Source organism: Euprymna scolopes, chromosome 7 (assembly GCF_053919585.1).
Source record: "Euprymna scolopes isolate OS-2025 chromosome 7, ASM5391958v1, whole genome shotgun sequence".
In the NCBI taxonomy this organism is placed as follows: Eukaryota; Metazoa; Mollusca; class Cephalopoda; order Sepiida; family Sepiolidae; genus Euprymna; species Euprymna scolopes.
Window position 1 is genome coordinate 112,987,061 of NC_136488.1, and position 18,070 is coordinate 113,005,130.

Sequence of the window (18,070 nt, forward strand, 5' to 3'; positions counted from 1 at the left end):
CACCTTTCCAGCAATTCCTGCAACTAGGCTGACTCTGGCTGTATTGGCTTGCCTTTCAATCAAACCTTATCTGCAGTAGGAACCCTGATAACTGGGCAAACTTAGGTCTCTTTGTCACTCACCCAGGCCTGCATTCAGGGAGGTAACTCCAGCCACAACAGACACCAAACTAAATGCAGAACACCATTATCTCATTAGTAGAGCTATGACAAGAGAATATTCTTTTCATTATTTTGACTCTTGAGTATATATCAGTTAATATCTTATATATTTTTAGATAGTGATGTGGTTCTTGATCGATTAACTGTGTCGGTTATATACTCAAGAATCAAAACAATAAGAATATTCTCTTGTCATAGCTCTACTCATTAGACAGAAGGTTGCCATCATCATCAGTATTATTTTTGCTATTTTTATTGTTTTTACTGTTATCTTTTTCAGTAGTAATATACAATACTTTGGTATATAGAATTTTTTCATCTAATTTTCCAGTCCATGGATAATTCTGCTTGTCTTTCTCTTAATTCCGTAAATCCTAAGTATGACATGGGATAAGTGTGCATGGGATAATGCAGCCCCAATTTAGGTTTTTGGAAATGTAAAATCACCCTTTAGTCATCAGATTCACCCTGAGTGGGAGTACCTAGCAGGTATTCACTGTCACTATGAGTTAAATAGAATTCGTTCTCGCATGACATTAAACTGTGCTTTGGTAAAATAATTTTCTATTTTTTACATGAACTTATTTTTTTTTTAATTTCAGAGTTCCAACTGTGATAAAAAAGTAACATTTGTAGATGCAGAAATATCTCCATCGACATCAGGTAGGCTTATTTTATAATCAAATTAGTCCTCGCGTGAAAGAGCAGGACACAAAATGTTTTAAATAATAATAATAATAGAATAACAATAACAAAGACTTTCGCTGGTGAGAACTACTATTGACCGTAACCACTTATACATTCCTTTTGAAATTTTCATCTCTATTTTTCTCGTAATGTACTGAATATTTGTTTATGAAACCTATATGAAATATGTTTCTTATTTAATTTTAAAGGTTTTCTATTCTGAAAGAAGTTTAAAAAAATTTAATCTAAAAAAGTTATTAAGGTTTTTGTTTAAAAAAAAATTCAGATTTTCTCATTATTCAGACCTGTATTACAAAGAGGGGGTTGCAAAAAATGAGTTGTGGTGTGAGGAGAAATACAAACTGAACAAGAGAGAAGGAGAGTTTTAAAATATAATCTTAAAAAGATAAGATACAAGTTAGAAAAGCATTTCATCCAAGGCATGAAAATTGTTAAACAAAATGTGTTTACTATAGGCTTTAAAAATAAAGGTACAAGATTCAATTTGAAATTTATTTATTTATTTGTTGCACTTTAAAAACATTATCTTTCATCTAGCAATTAATGATATAGATATAAAATTTTCAATGATTTTTTTTTTTTTTTTTTTTTTTTTTTTAAGTGCAACAGAATGTACATTACATAAAATAAATCCAAGGTAATTTTTTGATTTAATTTAAATTAAATTTTTATACCTTACTTTGTAAAATTTATAAAAGTGCACTTTGAAGATAAATAAATTTCAAATTGAATCTTGTACCTTTATTTTTAAAGCCTATGGTAAAAATATTTTGTTTAACAATTTTCGTGCCTTGGATGAAATGCTTTTCTAACTTGTTATATGCTTTCGTCATTCTCCTGATTCTAGCTCCCCTGCATATTTACACTTAGTACATTGATCATTTGCTTACACAATCATTTTTTTTTTTTTTTTTTTTTTTGTCTATTATAAAAACAATCATTAAATCAACAAACAAGATTAAAACCTATATTTTTTTAGCATCTTATTTTGAACTAGTTGTCTGTATACAAACCTATTAGTCAGAATTGCACCCTTGTGCAATGGTAGTAAAATCAAAATTCTACCGCTATTACTATTACTGTTATAATAATAATGGGTTAAATAAAACTACTGATCAAAATTCCACCAAATTTTACATGAACCACGAGTACTATTGCTATTCAGACTGATAATAGTTATAACAATAACTATTTTAATGAATTAAATTAACTTTTTAAATGAAGTTCATTAATATTACTAAGTATTTAATATTTTCATTTATACATGATTAGCAGATTTTTCAGTTAAGAGTATGTCTTTACATAATTGTATTTTGAAGTTATTTTGCTACTATACTTATTCAGTTTTTAAAATTCATCAACAATAGCATGAAGATGTTACATCAGGAGACAATAGTTTAAATGTATCTAAAAGTAATAAAAGTTGATTGTAAATGAAATATTGACTAACAGGTACTTTCCAACATTGCTCAGGAATGAATAAGGACACCTATATACTTGTTTCAGCCATAAATGAGTTAGTATTTTCATGTTAGGTGCTCGACTAAACCCCAATCTTTGATTTCCCCCCCCCCCTGTAAAATATTCACAACAAAAACTTTTCTAGCTACAATCACTGTACAGAATTTACATTTATGCTCCTGCATGCCTAAAACTAAATGGAACTTTCATGAACAAAGTTTTTTCCCACAAGCTACCCATTTGTGGAACACAACACAAAGATCTGCTTCCAAACTTACAACATGATCGTTTTCAAGTCCAATATTAATAAATTCTTGATAAGGATAACTTTTGAATAATCAAATTCTGCAGAGTTTAAATAATTGTGTCAATCCTTACTATGTTGCCTCGCTATTCACCTGACAAACCATTTTTTTATGGAAATCGCTCTAGACAAGGCATGAAGCCACTTGATGTAAGTAGTTAACAAAGACAAGAGATTATTATTGCAAAGACGAGATGCCTCAAGACCTTAGCCTTGAAAAGACCAAGTCTGTAGGTAAAAGGAAAACAATGAGCTGGAAGATAGTTCCACAACCTTGCAGTCCTTGGAAAGGAGCTAATAGAACAGGAAGTTGTATTAAAATGAGATATTGAAACAATGAATTGATAGAAACCTTTAGATCAAACAAGCTGGAGCAAAAGAAGCAGGGAATAAATCGGACAGTTTTGAGGAACGCATGCCTTTATAGTATTTGTAAGACTAATACTAGCAACATCACGTCTGAGAGACATGCCTTTATAGTATTTGTAAGACTGATACTAGCAACATCACGTCTGAGAGACATGCCTTTATAGTATTTGTAAGACTGATACTAGCAACATCACGTCTGAGAGACATGCCTTTATAGTATTTGTAAGACTGATACTAGCAACATCACGTCTGAGAGACATGCCTTTATAGTATTTGTAAGACTGATACTAGCAACATCACGTCTGAGAGACGTGCCTTTATAGTATTTGTAAGACTGATACTAGCAACATCACGTCTGAGAGACGTGCCTTTATAGTATTTGTAAGACTGATACTAGCAACATCACGTCTGAGAGACATGCCTTTATAGTATTTGTAAGACTGATACTAGCAACATCACGTCTGAGAGACATGCCTTTATAGTATTTGTAAGACTGATACTAGCAACATCACGTCTGAGAGACATGCCTTTATAGTATTTGTAAGACTGATACTAGCAACATCACGTCTGAGAGACATGCCTTTATAGTATTTGTAAGACTGATACTAGCAACATCACGTCTGAGAGACATGCCTTTATAGTATTTGTAAGACTGATACTAGCAACATCACGTCTGAGAGACATGCCTTTATAGTATTTGTAAGACTGATACTAGCAACATCACGTCTGAGAGACATGCCTTTATAGTATTTGTAAGACTGATACTAGCAACATCTCGTCTGAGAGACATGCCTTTATAGTATTTGTAAGACTGATACTAGCAACATCACGTCTGAGAGACATGCCTTTATAGTATTTATAAGACTGATACTAGCAACATCACGTCTGAGAGACATGCCTTTATAGTATTTGTAAGACTGATACTAGCAACATCACGTCTGAGAGACATGCCTTTATAATATTTGTAAGACTGATACTAGCAACATCTCGTCTGAGAGACATGCCTTTATAGTATTTGTAAGACTGATACTAGCAACATCTCGTCTGAGAGACATGCCTTTATATATTTGTAAGACTGATACTAGCAACATCTCGTCTGAGAGACATGCCTTTATAGTATTTGTAAGACTGATACTAGCAACATCACGTCTGAGAGACACACCAGCCGAAATATGACAACAGTACTCCATACATGATCTGATAGTAGATTTGTAGTAGAGAATAGTTTCGGGTGTGAGAAAGTGTTTAGAGTGACAGAGAACTGATTTTACGAAAATCAGAAATAGTAATGGATTTAATAAATAAACTCCAAGAAAGATTTGATGAGAAAGTTTTAGTCAATTTCTCATCAAGAGTAGAGCCATCCATAAAAGGGACATGCCTGCTATTGAAAGCCAATAGCTGAGTCTTTATAAAATTAAACGAATGAAGCCATTTCTTATCTCAATTCATAACTGAGCCTAAATCAACTTCAGATCAACTAAATATTTCAACTGATCCAAGAAACAATAGTGAGAAGCAACACCAGAATAGAGGGTGGTGTCATCAGCATAAATATTGATTCTCTGAATAATATTCTCTGGAAGGTCATTTATAGAGAGAAGAAACAGTTTTGATCCTAGAATAGAGACCTCAGTAACACCAACATTGAAAGGAAATGAAGATACTCCATCAAGAGTTACTCATGAGCTTCGATCAGAAAGAAAAGACATAACAGTATCAAGAACTTTACTATAAATACCATAACCTCAAAGTTTATGTGGATGACTAGGTTTCCATACTCTATCAAATGCCTTCGAAATGTCAAGTGCCATAACTCTATCCTCACCTGAATTATCCATAAACCAACAGATCCATTGAGTTACAACATTTAATAGATCAGCTGTTGAAAAAAAAAGCATGGAAGCCATACTGAACATCACTAAAGAAGCCCAGATTTTCAAAAAAAACTTAACAAGCCTATTGTTGACCTATCTCTTGAAAACTTTGCATTAATAACAGATAGAAGACTAACAGGATGATATTTTGTTGGATCAGACTGATTACCAGCATTTTTAAAGATAGGGGCAACAGAGTACACTTCCAACAAGAAGGTAAACAGGACTTCCATTTCAAGTCAGGGGTAAAGGTTAGTCTCAGAAGTTTGTCGAAGCAGTATGTTGCTTCAAGACAAGAGCCATTCATTTTTACTGAAGTCAAGTGGAGATTAGAGGCTTAGTGATAAAAAGATAGAAGTTTTGTTTTGGATGCATTAGCCATTTCTTCCCCCCTTGCAGCACTTGCTCATGGTCGGAGAAGAAAAAAATCAAAGATCTTGATCGTATCATGGCCTTAGAAGTGTTTTCATAATAGGTAGTATCATCTTTATTGATGTCACCTGAATGAACGAAGAATATGGTTTCGGAGGTCATTATTTTGAAATTAATTTTATCGCCTGAATATTTTAATTTTAGTTTTTGCTTTCATATTCTAAGATAAAATGTTTTGTGAATGACTTTCAATTTCTCCCACTTGTTGCCATTTTCCGTGTGCCATGCTAGAAACAAGTCGTTATCAACTCATCCATTCTATGTCTTAAGCTGCCTGCTACACTAATGTGCACACACTTTAGGGTGTTAGTGTTTTGAATGCTTGACAGAGTTGTATCAATTGAGATATTGTGCTGCAGCCAAGATTGTTTTGGAGTTTCATCATTGACCACCACATCTTCAGTCCTACAAGAGTATAGATCGAACATGTGTATTGTATACTGCCTCTCTCGTTTACGATGGGATCTTTGCATTTTGAAAAATTGTCAACAGCTACCTGAAGATTCTTCATGTGGTATATATTTGCCCACTATTTTCATTAAACAATATCTGAAATAACAAATTTTTTTTCGAGGAGGCCAAATGAATGGTGCGGTTAATGGTCGTGTAGGCTGCCAACTTGTGCCAGGACTGCTGCTTGTACCTGAGGCCAACCTGCATTCCAACAAATCTGCAGGTAAGATTTGATTTTTAAAATTTTTTATAACAATTTTTACCATTGGCAGATTGCATCTTTGTGACTTTAATTTGATTTTACATGTGTGTAGAAAATGTTGCCATATTGTTTTATAGTGTTTTGGTGGGATGGGGGAGGGGGTAATGCTAATACCTATTGCTTACAATTTAAAGAACATATTCATATTTTATCCATAGATAGGAGAGGGAGAGGGGGTTGTAGGTACGTACCTTTCCCAATGATAATAGTCAAAAACAATACGACATAATCATGTTTGACACACTGGTTCCCATTAGTAATACACACGGACGAAAAAACGCTTTGGATAATCACAGATTTCAAGGTAGTTCTACTAAAATAGCCATATTTTTTAAACCAAAGCACTTCAAGTCTTCAAATTACTACTGTTTTGTTCGGAAATGAATATACTTTCAAATGAATTAATAAATATGAATGTACATTATATATTTTAAGAGTTTTGAGCAAATAAAGTGATAAAAATGTGAACGTCATAAAATGGCGTTTTCGGTAAGGTTTTGTAATGACCCCCCCCTGTTTTCTAAAGGTCCGTACCGTGATTGTATGAAGAATTCCGTCATGAAATTTAGGAATCAATAAGAAGAGGTGTTAATCTTAATACTGTCAAGTGTCCGAAATATTTTTGACCATTTCTTTTTTTTGTCGTGTTAAAAATAAGACTTTAATATGCCGAGTATCGAACATTTTGAAAAAAAAATTCTTCGGACACCCAGTAGTAAGTAAATCAATCTTTTTACTATCTTTATCAATTAAAAGTATTATTTTATGTTGAGTAGGACCGCGGTAATTGATAATTTAAAAGGACCTACCCGAAAAAAAAAATTGTTTCTATTTCGAGAATTTGGTCAAATGAAGTTAATATTACTAGAAGCAGCAGCAGCAGCTACAGCCTGTAGAATCAGCAATAGCACAGTGTATAAACAAACACGCGTTCTTTAATTTTTATTCAAGAACGAATTAAGAAAAACAAAATGAAACATAATGAAAATAATTAAGAAAAACAAAATGAAACAAAATGAAAACATAATGAAATATGAATATAAATGTTCTTATGTTTAATTAGAGCTATTTTGTTATCAGAATAACATTAGTTTAGAACTATTCGGTTTTCAGAATGTATAATAACAACAATCCCAACCAATTCGGCATTATGAATCTGTTGCAATTTCTCACATTTTTCGTCAAATTTAAAAACATGGTTAAAAAAAACAAAATAAACTTTTGTAGATATATAGCTTGCATGCACTTTTATTCTTTAAATTAGTTTTGAACAGCGAATTAAAACAATGTTTTACTGCGAACAGCCACAAATGTTTTTTTTTTTCAAAATCAAAATAAGTATCAAAATCTCGTTTATACATAGATTCGAAAAAGTTGTCAAAAAACAAATATATAACAAATAAATGTTATCAAAGGCAAGATAAGTTACTTTTCTACCTAACTGAATAATTTTCTAGTGTTTTTATTTAATGTAACATGTTTATTCAGCTCGAAAAACGTACAGTGTTTACCGATGTATTGGAAAATTAAAAATGGCGCCCGGCCCGACTCTCTTTGATACGGTAAGTTTGAGAAAAGAAGTTAAAAATTAAAAAAAAAAAACTATACAAAATACTGTTAAAAACTCACCGAATATATGTCAGCCTATGTCACGGTAACATATATTGAGCGAGTTTCTAGCAGTATTTTGTCTACTTTTTTATTTTTAACTCTTTTCCCCAAACTTACTGTTTCAAGAGAGTCGGGCGGCGGGCGCCATTTAAAATTTTCCAAAACATCGGTGAACACTGTTTTCAAGCTGAATAAACATGTTACATTAAATAAAAACACTAAAAAATTATCCAGTTAGGTAGAAAAGTAACTTGCTTTTGATAACATTTATTTGTTATATATTTGTTTTTTTGACAACTTTTTCGAATCTATGTGTATAGTAATACAAACCCTCAAAATCTATATCAATATTCTTGAAATTTTAAAAGCAGTTAGAAAACACATCAAACTACAATTAGGAAGCTTTTTATTTCGTTAATTTTTTTTCTACTTATTAAGCGAAAGATATTTTTACAACCTGCTCCAGCGTAGTATAAACGGCCTATGGAATTAACACCTTCAACCTCGAAAATAGAAATCAACAAATTTATGGAATTTTCTTTGAAATTTCGCAACGCAGTTTCTTATTAAATTAAAACTAAATATATAATATAAAGCCAATAATTATGAACCGCTAACAGTAAATATGAGTGATGAACGCTCTCTTTGAAAAAAAGCTCTCTTAACTTCACCTCTAATCCAAATTATGTGTGGCAAGTCTCCTCCTAAAACACTCTTTAACCCTAACAATAACACTAAGTTCGAGTGGCAAGCCCCCCTCCCCCTCCAACAAAATACCTCTGTAAGCCACATACAAGCATCTAAAACAAACAAACAAAAAATAGATCCTTCCTTAAAGAAAATACACATAAAAATAAATTGGTTAACTGTCCTAAAATGCTAGAATGGCCAGGAAATGGTGAATTATTTTACATTAAATTTTTGTGAAACTAACCGCTCCCCCCTCTAATATTGTTTTTGTTAGCTTTGTCTCTGTCAAGTTTTCAGTATGTTCACACATAATTTTCCTTAGCCCTACAATTAATTCAAAGTCAGAATGGCAACCCTCCACATATTCTCATTGCATAGAAACCTTCTTAAAACTACACATAATCATCTTAAAAAAAAAAAAAAAAAAAAAAAAGCATGCATATTTTCCCATAGAAAAAAAACAGTTAACTGCCCTAAAATGCTAGAATGATCTGTAATAGGAAATTATTTTACATTCAATTCTAAAATAATTTGTTTATCTTTCATTAAAGTTTTTCATGGCATTTTATACATAATTTCCTAAAAAGGTAGAATCACATTTTGGAGGGGTGGTCAGAAGGAGTTGAGTGGGGTTAAACAGAAGGTGTTAATCTACAATAATACCAAAGAAATATTGCAATATATTCATTTTTAAATGGTCTTATGTTTAGATTTAAGTTTTTTGTACATAAAGCACATTACAATTCAACTTTGAGTTCTCCAACTTCTTTTCTGTTTATGGATACATGGCATTTTTAAGGAATTGCTGCATATTTATGCACATTTACTGCAGATTATTTGGAAACCATAAACTTTGGGAGATTTTCAGTTGCATATTCTGATTCCTTGTACAAAAATACACTTATACAGTAAATTTCATTTTTTAGTTTTGTGTTTTAACAAAGATATGACATTTTTACTGAAAAAGTAGTGTAAAAAATGTGACGAAACGCATATGGTCTTAAAGAGGGGAAAATATCCAAACGTGTGAGGCACAAAAATAGCCATAACTTCCTTAATTTTAATCAGATTTAAAAAATTTAAAAAGATTCTTTCTTAGCTCATCAAGCTCTTTCTATGCATACCAATATTGAAATATTTCAAGCTATTTCAATTTTTTCATGTGTATTGCTAGATCCCCGAAGTTAACAACGATGAGCCTGATGGGTGACTATTTTGGACTCCCAGGTGCTGTATATGCTCTCCACTTATCTCTGCATGGTTTTCAGTTGTCCTGGACTTCTCCTTGCTACTGGACTTTAGCAGTGCTTGTTCAGGGGAGGTGTGGTTGGAGATTGCGCAACCCTTTGCACATAATTACATGTGCAGCGGCCCCTACTGGGGTATCCTTTGTCTTTTGAAACTGAAGCAAGGCATTGATTTAGTCTTTTTGAAATGTCTGATTGGATTTGAAGTGTATATAGCCAATTTCATAGTCTGTAATGATATCCATAAAGATTGAATAAAGTAACATTTTAATATTTGCGTAAATTCTTATAAAAAGAAAATTTTGAAAAACATGAAATCTTATCAATTTAGTTAATTTACTGGTTGATTTTGATGGAAGAATATGCTGCTTAGTATGTGGATCCATTTGAATTTTCATTTATCATTTGTGGCTTCTCAAAAAGATGTACAAAAATGACACAGAAGCAGAACTTGATTGTTCACATAAAAGTGAATTTGAATATTCATAATGTTATAATATTGAATATTCATAATAAAGTCGGGATCAACTAGATGTTTTTTAATAGTAAATCAATAAAAAGAAAACATTTTGATCATAAAAAAAATCAGCTGGAAACAATTTGGTAATAGGGCAAATATTTCATTCACTAAAATTTTCAACTTGGATCGTTTGTGTGAAAAACAACTTTAAATTATACATTAAGTCCACCATATTGCCTAGTGACCCTTTTTCTTTGTCACAGTTATGTGTACCAATGCACAATTTTGCACATGCACCATTTGATTTGTTCCATCCTCTCACCATCATTTAACAATCTACCCATCTTATTAACACTTATTTTCTAGTGTCTTTTAGTAAATAAAAAAAAATTACTTGAAACAAGCATTTCATTAAAATCTTATCTTACCTACACTTGTACAATATCATCTAACAAAGACCATTGAAAACAATTTGATTATTGCATTGGATGAAGATATAACAATTTGATTATTGCACTGGATGAAGATATAACAATTTGATGGATGTAAAAGTTGGTGTCATTTTTCTTGGCATTGATAAGTAAATCACTTTACATCACAACTGCTGATGTAAATGTACCCAAGCAGCTTCCTTTTCTTGCTTTTGAGATGGAGATAATTGCTGGCTTGATAAATGCAAGTTGTGAAGTGAAAAATAACTGAAGTTCCTCAGACCATTGTTCATTTAAATATGACCAAGTTTCAATGTGGTGTAATATCCCTGAATTGGAGACGTGTTTCCCAAACACGATAATAGCTTTGCCCTTTTAACTTATATCTCACTAGAAGCCCAAAATTGAACTTTAAAATAATTTGCTTCTTCATTTCAAAAAGACAAGAATTAATGACCAATTTTCAATGCTTATGAAAGATTTTGGGAATATAAGGGCTTCAGATGCTTCTAGTAAGATAGACAAATCATTGGAATATTTTCTGACACCAGAAATAATTAAAACAAATAATTCAAGAAATCAAAAACTTGCAAAGTGATTAACTGTTTAAGTTAGTTAAGTCAGAAATAACACAAATCATTGCAAACCAAAGAAGTCACTTTACAAAGAAAAATCGTTTTAATTAAGCACTGTACAACAATCTCATCCCTAATGCAATGTTATACTGCTGTATGATATATTTGGATTTAGAAGGCAGAGCAGCATCACTTAAATTTTCACCAAGCTCTTGGATTTGGTGCACAATTTTCTGGTTGTAATTGTCCTCACCAACCCATTTCACTATCAGTTTATCTCTTTGCCTGGAGTAGCGATGAGTTAAGTGTGGAGGGAAGGTTATTCTGGGGTTAGAGATGATGGTTGAGGAGCTTTAGAACGACTCTCACGCATCTTGGCTAAACGGTACTCAGCTTTCTTTTCCTTTGGCAAGTTGCTGTAGCCACCCTCTGTACTTGGTCTACCCTTCTTAGCTTGGTTTTCCTTTTCGAATGGCATTTTGCGAATCTAAAATGAAAAGGCTAAAATTCAAGTAATAAGCGGTTATATTCATGATTAATTTGAATATGTTAGCTCTCTCCTGAACCTATAAACACTAAATATAACAAATATGATAAAGAATATGACTTAGTAGCACTAAGGGAATTTCCCAGGACGTCCATTCCTCTATTTTGTATTTTGGTGATTTCCCTTCAACCCTATAGGAGAAAATATCAGAGGAATTTAATAAAATCCCCCAAAATTATGATATGAACTCATGAATGAAAGAATGGAAGAATTAATGATTGTTCAGCATCCAGAAACATCATTTTACACATAATTTTTTTTTTTTTTTTTTGCATTTTCCTGGTATATAACCCATGAAAAATGCACTTTTTCAGGAAATTTTGAAATTTGACCTTAGTGATAAAATAATGTTTGGTCTAAATTTGGATAAAAATCAAAAAGTTGTCTCATGCATATTTTCAACAACATCATTAAATAACTTTTCCATGAAACATTTTTTATTTGGACTTTTTTAGAGTCTGTGACTTTATCAGGAAAAAAATATTTTTTGCTTCAGAAGCCAAGTTTTAGAAAGTGAGGTGTATCTTTACCTGTATGCATCAGGTTTTGTTGAATATGACGTTTTTAGATCAGTTAATGGGATACTGTATTGGAATTTCCACATTTCATTATTGCATTGGCGACCCTGTGGGCGTCTAAAGTTAAAAACTCAAATTTTTGTAAAAATGAAAAAAAAAATTGACATAAATCTGCAATTTAGCTAAAAAAAAAAAAATGTAAAAGGGTTTTGGGCATCGTTTTTTTTGTTTTGCAGAAGTCTATCTACACATGGTACTTCCTTGCCTGGATCCCTCATTTTTTGTAATGGATAAGTAATATTTGAAATTTTTTGTCACAATTTTTAGGCCATTTTCGGTTAATTTTTCTCGCAAATGCTGCCGTAGCTCCAAAATTATAGGCTAGAACTTGATAAACCCTTTATGATTTTGAAAGCTTAATTTATTGGCTACAGATATGACCACATGCCTAGGTCTAAACTTGTGAGGACTGGCTGAAAATAATTTTGGCTTCACGTGAGAAAAAACGCTTCATGGAGGCTTGAATAAGTTTTTAAGAAATTGACTTCAAAATTATTCAGGTTTTTATTTAACACTCTTTCTTTCAAGTCAACTTCTATCATTTTCTCCTACGTTTTCCTTGGCCTCCTCCTCTAAATTGAACCTGCTGCCTTAACTGTTCTATATCTACTAATCCAAAAACTCTGATCCATTCTTTCAAGATGGCCTTACCATTTCCTTATACTGTCCAGATTTAATATTTCTCTGAGGTCATCAGATCTAAGCCGCTCTAAGAATCCTGTTACACATTGATCATATTATTCTCATATTTTTCTCTATACTTAACGTACACTGTCCAGGTTTCACTTCAATACATAATTACATTCCATACACATGCCTGATAGACTCTTCCCTTGGTCAACAATAGTAACACTCTACTGGTTAGTAAAGACAGAAGTTCTCTGAAATCCATCCTCTCCCAACTTTTACAGTCATACTAGCACTTGCTCCACCCTGTGTTCCAATGCTATTATCAAGATAACAATTCTTCTCAACAATGTCGATAGCTTCACCATCCAGATATACTTTTTTCACCCTGAACAAAAATGAATGTATCTCTATTTTAAGAACTTTACAACTCCTCTATCCACATGTGAACCATACACATATAAACAAAACGACTGGATATCAACAACTTTGTAGAAAATACATTGTTTAAAATGATAAATTGGAGGATTTTCTTTTTGTCAGTGAAAAATGAAAATTTACAATTTAAAAATACATATTAAGTTGTACAAAATAACATTGTTTAAAATAAATTAGAGAATACATTTTTAGTGCATCGATGCAACGAAAACATAATTTATATTAGACTTGATACATTTTATATAGAAAAATAAACTAAAATACACTTTTAGTTGACTAAGAGCTCATGCATGTAAATGATTAATTTTACTTTGAAAAATATCCGTTTTTTGTTTTGTTTTTCTTTAATCATTCTCAGAAACCATATGTTCTAATCAGATTGGACATTCAGTTATTTTTCAAGTAATTCCGTTAAAAAAAAAAAAAAAAAAAGTGGCTGTATTTACCCGTCAATACGTCTTTTACTTTCATTTTTGTTTCGCTTTTTGTAATCTATTCATTTTTTCTATTAGCAAATATTTTAAGATTATTTTTTATTATTTAAATATAATTTTAAAACTTGAATTTAATGATTACAGTATCGCTTGATTATTAAATTAAATTTTTATGAAAAACTAGCAGGGTTGCCCAGCCTTGCCTGGTCATAAGATATGCAATATATTTTAATTAATGCAGATTTTGTATTATTGCAAAGCTAATTCTATATTGAATATCATATTGTACCTAATATATAGTACTGATTTGAAAAGATTTAAAAAAAAAAAAAAACTGATTTAGATGGTGTCAGTTAGATTCTAAACAAAAACTTTTAGTGCCCCAGGCACGTTCCCTACTGTTTGAGCTACTGACAGACAGATAAGAAAATTTTTTAATTAAACCACTTTCAGTGTTATGTGATCAGTAGTTTAAGAGTTTATCGATTAAATATTTTCATGCATGCATACATACATACATACATCTGTTTTATTTATATTGATAAAAAACAAAGAAACTAAAATTTTCAATGTTTTTAATTAATTATTTTTGGTAAATTCCTGAATTATTTAGAGTGGATAAATAAACTTATTGAATTACAATGAAAAACATATTCAACAAATTTTGTGTGAATCAAATAAATCGTATATCAAATGAACAATGGTCTGAGGAACTTCAGTTATTTTTCACTTCACAACTTGCATTTATCAAGCCAGCAATTATCTCCATCTCAAAAGCAAGAAAAGGAAGCTGCTTGGGTACATTTACATCAGCAGTTGTGATGTAAAGTGATTTACTTATCAATGCCAAGAACAATGACACCAACTTTTACATCCATCAAATTGTTATATCTTCATCCAGTGCAATAATCAAATTGTTTTCAATGGTCTTTGTTAGATGATATTGTACAAGTGTAGGTAAGATAAGATTTTAATGAAATGCTTGTTTCAAGTAATTTTTTTTTATTTACTAAAAGACACTAGAAAATAAGTGTTAATAAGATGGGTAGATTGTTAAAAGGATGGAACAAATCAGATTGAATGACTTAAGAATGGTGCTTATTGACACTGGACTTGCACAAAAAAGACAGAACCCATAAGTTTTTTAAATACAGCCATTACTCAACCATACTGTTACTTTATTTTATTGCAGCCCATGAAAATAGTGTAATCAGCCGACCTCTCAGCGCAGCCAATGTCACACGACCAGAACATCAACTTCGAGAATTGGCTGGCAAACACCAAATAGAAGTTCAATTTCATAACTATGCAGTTCAACCAGAATTTGGTAATAAAGTAAGTCCTTCAAGATACCTTTTTTTTTTTAAATTAACAATTGTATACATAAAAAATATAAATTGCCTAAAACTACTTGATAAATTTACATGATTTTTTTAATGTATTTTTTTTGTTACAGGTACATACATCATACAGGTTTTCTTTATTTTTGTTTTTGATATTGAGGGATAGATATTGAGATAAAGACAACATAGTCATATTTTAAAGACCAAAGCATGAACTCCTCAAAATACCTCCATATACTTGAAGAGTTTTGAGCAAATAAAGTGATAAAAATCATAACACCATTAAACAGCCTTTTTTTTTTTTTTTTTTAACACACTCTTGTTCTTTTCAAAATTCATTACTATTCATCTGGGAAATTTCATCTTAAAATTTGGAAACTAACCAGGAAAAATATGAATCTAGCTTATTGTCACAGTATAAAGTAAACTGGCCTATTTATGTTTATTAGACTTTACACCAACTGTCAATAACATTGGACATGTACATTTATCTCTTTGCAAGAGGCCGACCCTTCAGGTTAATACCAACAACAAAATGGAGAAAAAAAAAAGAACTCATATTTTATAAACAAGTTGTTTTTACAGCAAAAGTAAAAACAATTTTCAAATTTTAATTGACACCCCCAGAATGATACGGTACGAAGTGCCACTTTTTAAAAAATATCAGAAAACTAGTTCAAAATTGTGACTTATCATGTTATCATTTAAATGATGATAGTTGTGATGTAATGATAGTTGTGGTGTAATGATTATTGTGAGAACTGTGTGTTATTATTGCCTGTAAACATAGTAATAAAGTCTTTTTTTTTTTAAAAAAAGACAGTTTTACTGCACTTAAATTGCCTTTTAGTCATTCTGTCAACATAATCCATGAATGCATTGAGATAATTCTGATCATCAGATTCTTCAACAACCGCAGTTGCCTGTGAGACCGGGTTTTCTTCCATGTCTTAATGAAGAGCTTTTTGTTCATCTAGAACACCACAGAGATAAGAGGCATGTGTAGGGAGTACAAAGATGAGCAGAGTTTCCACATCAGCTATTATTTTTTCAGTAGTTGTCTTTATAAATGTTGAATATTGACAGATGCATTTTGTACCTCCGATCTGTGTTCAGTGTAGAAGAATTTGGTGAATACATAATGTACATAACTAGTTTTCTCTATATATGGCACTTGGTACTGTATGATTCTCAGGACCTCAATTCTAATAAATCATTTTCTAGCTGCCAATTATAAAAGCTAGAGACATTTTGTGAATACCCTGAAAATTTTGTCAAAAAAGATAGAATAGAGAACAACAAAAAATAATTTAGTCATGAGGAAGGGTATTAGTTTCGCATATAAATTTAACATAAATTATCCATTTCCTGGCCATTCTTGTCTTTTAGAGCAATTACCACTTCAAGTTCTCTTGATATTTTTCCAAGCAAGCTCACCTCCGTAAAATGGCTGTGCTAACCATTAACTCTAAATCTGAGTGACCCCCCCCCATTCTTAACCCTACCAATCCGAATGACACCACTCTTCAAAACAAACCCTTTCTTAATACAAAACAGTTTTTTAACACTAAATCTGAGTGACAAGGTGCCACCCTACAGAAACCCTTTCAATAACAAAACCTAATTCTTTATAAAAAGACCCCTCTCTAAAAAAAAAAATAAATGCACAGAACTTATTTCCTATAAAAATAAATTAACTGCCCTAAAATGCTATAATAGCCTGGAATTGGTAGATTATTTTACATTAAATTAATATGAAACTGTTCCCCTACTTTAAATTCTGGAATTTTTTGTTTTTGCTTCTGCCAAATTTCCAGGTTATTCACAAGTAATTGCCAAAAAAAAAATTTTCTTAAATTTAAAAAAAAAAAAAAAAAAAAAAAAAAAATTACATATACATACACACGGACGATAAAACGCTTTAGATGATTAGGAATTTCAAAGGGGTTCTGCTAAAATCGTCATATTTTAAAAACCAAAGCATCTTAAGTCCTCAAAATATCACCGTCTTGTTTGAAAATGAATACACTTTCAAATAAATAATAATGTACATTATATAGTTTAAGAGTTTTAAGCAAATAAAGTGCTAAAAATGTTAACATAAAACGTCGTTTTCGGTAAGATTTTGTAGTGAACCTCCTTGATTTGTACCACGTTTCTCTTAAGAATTTTGTCATGAAATTTGGAAATTAATTAGAAGAGATATTACTTTTAATAGATTCGGTTGTCCGAAATTCTTTTGACAGCTCATTTTTTTTGCTGTGTTGAAAAAAAGACTTCAACATGACGCGTTTGGAAAATTTTGAAAAAAAATTTCTTCAAACACCCACTGTTAAATAAATCAATCTTTTTATTACATTCATCCGTTAAAAATAAAAATGTAATCAGCTTTATTTTGTGGTACCGAGCAATTTAAAATCATAATACCTGGAAAAAATCGTTCTATTGTTAAAAAGTATCTAAAAACGATCTGTAGAAGCAGCAGCAGCTACTATCGCTGATATTAATTACTTGACTGGAAACAAACTTTTTTTTGTTTCGTTTTTTATTCCAGAATGAATTAAAAATTAAAAGAAATGAAAATATAAATATAAAAAAAATGTTCTTACATATTTAGTTGGAGCTCATATTATTAGAACATAATTAGCTTAACTAGAGCTATTCGGTTATCAGAATTTTAAAGCAATCCGGCGTTATTTTTGGTCAAATTTTAAAAATATAGTTGCAAAACCTATATGTAACGCATGCACTTTTATCCGTTACATTAGTTTTTAATGGTGAATTAAACAGTGTTTTGTTTTTTAAAAAAACGAAAATGTGAAATATGCTTTTTTTTGCCTTTATTTTACAATTTTTGCAGCGGATTATAATCGAATGGACACTAATCTACGCAATTATATACAAAAATCAAAAATCAAAATCAATATTTAAATATTTGTAGGAAGTGCTCAGTTTCGAATTAAGTTCCTATTTACTTGCCTCCCCATGAGGACACTTAGACACAAGGTCAGTTAGCTTCCCAAAAAGGGTCAATCTGGATAGAAATAAATATAAAAATTGTC

General features: G+C 31.2%; 1 protein-coding gene across 1 annotated transcript in view; it reads left to right on the forward strand.

The window, feature by feature from the left end:
* Nucleotides 1-18,070, forward strand: part of LOC145280332 (double-stranded RNA-binding protein Staufen homolog) — a 263,575-nt gene that overhangs the window by 211,134 nt on the left and 34,371 nt on the right. Inside the window, exons 11-13 of the mRNA XM_080132102.1 lie at nucleotides 764-824; nucleotides 5,887-5,988; nucleotides 14,858-15,000. Coding sequence (XP_079988228.1) covers nucleotides 764-824; nucleotides 5,887-5,988; nucleotides 14,858-15,000 — 306 coding nt within the window. The remainder of the gene's footprint in view (nucleotides 1-763; nucleotides 825-5,886; nucleotides 5,989-14,857; nucleotides 15,001-18,070) is intronic.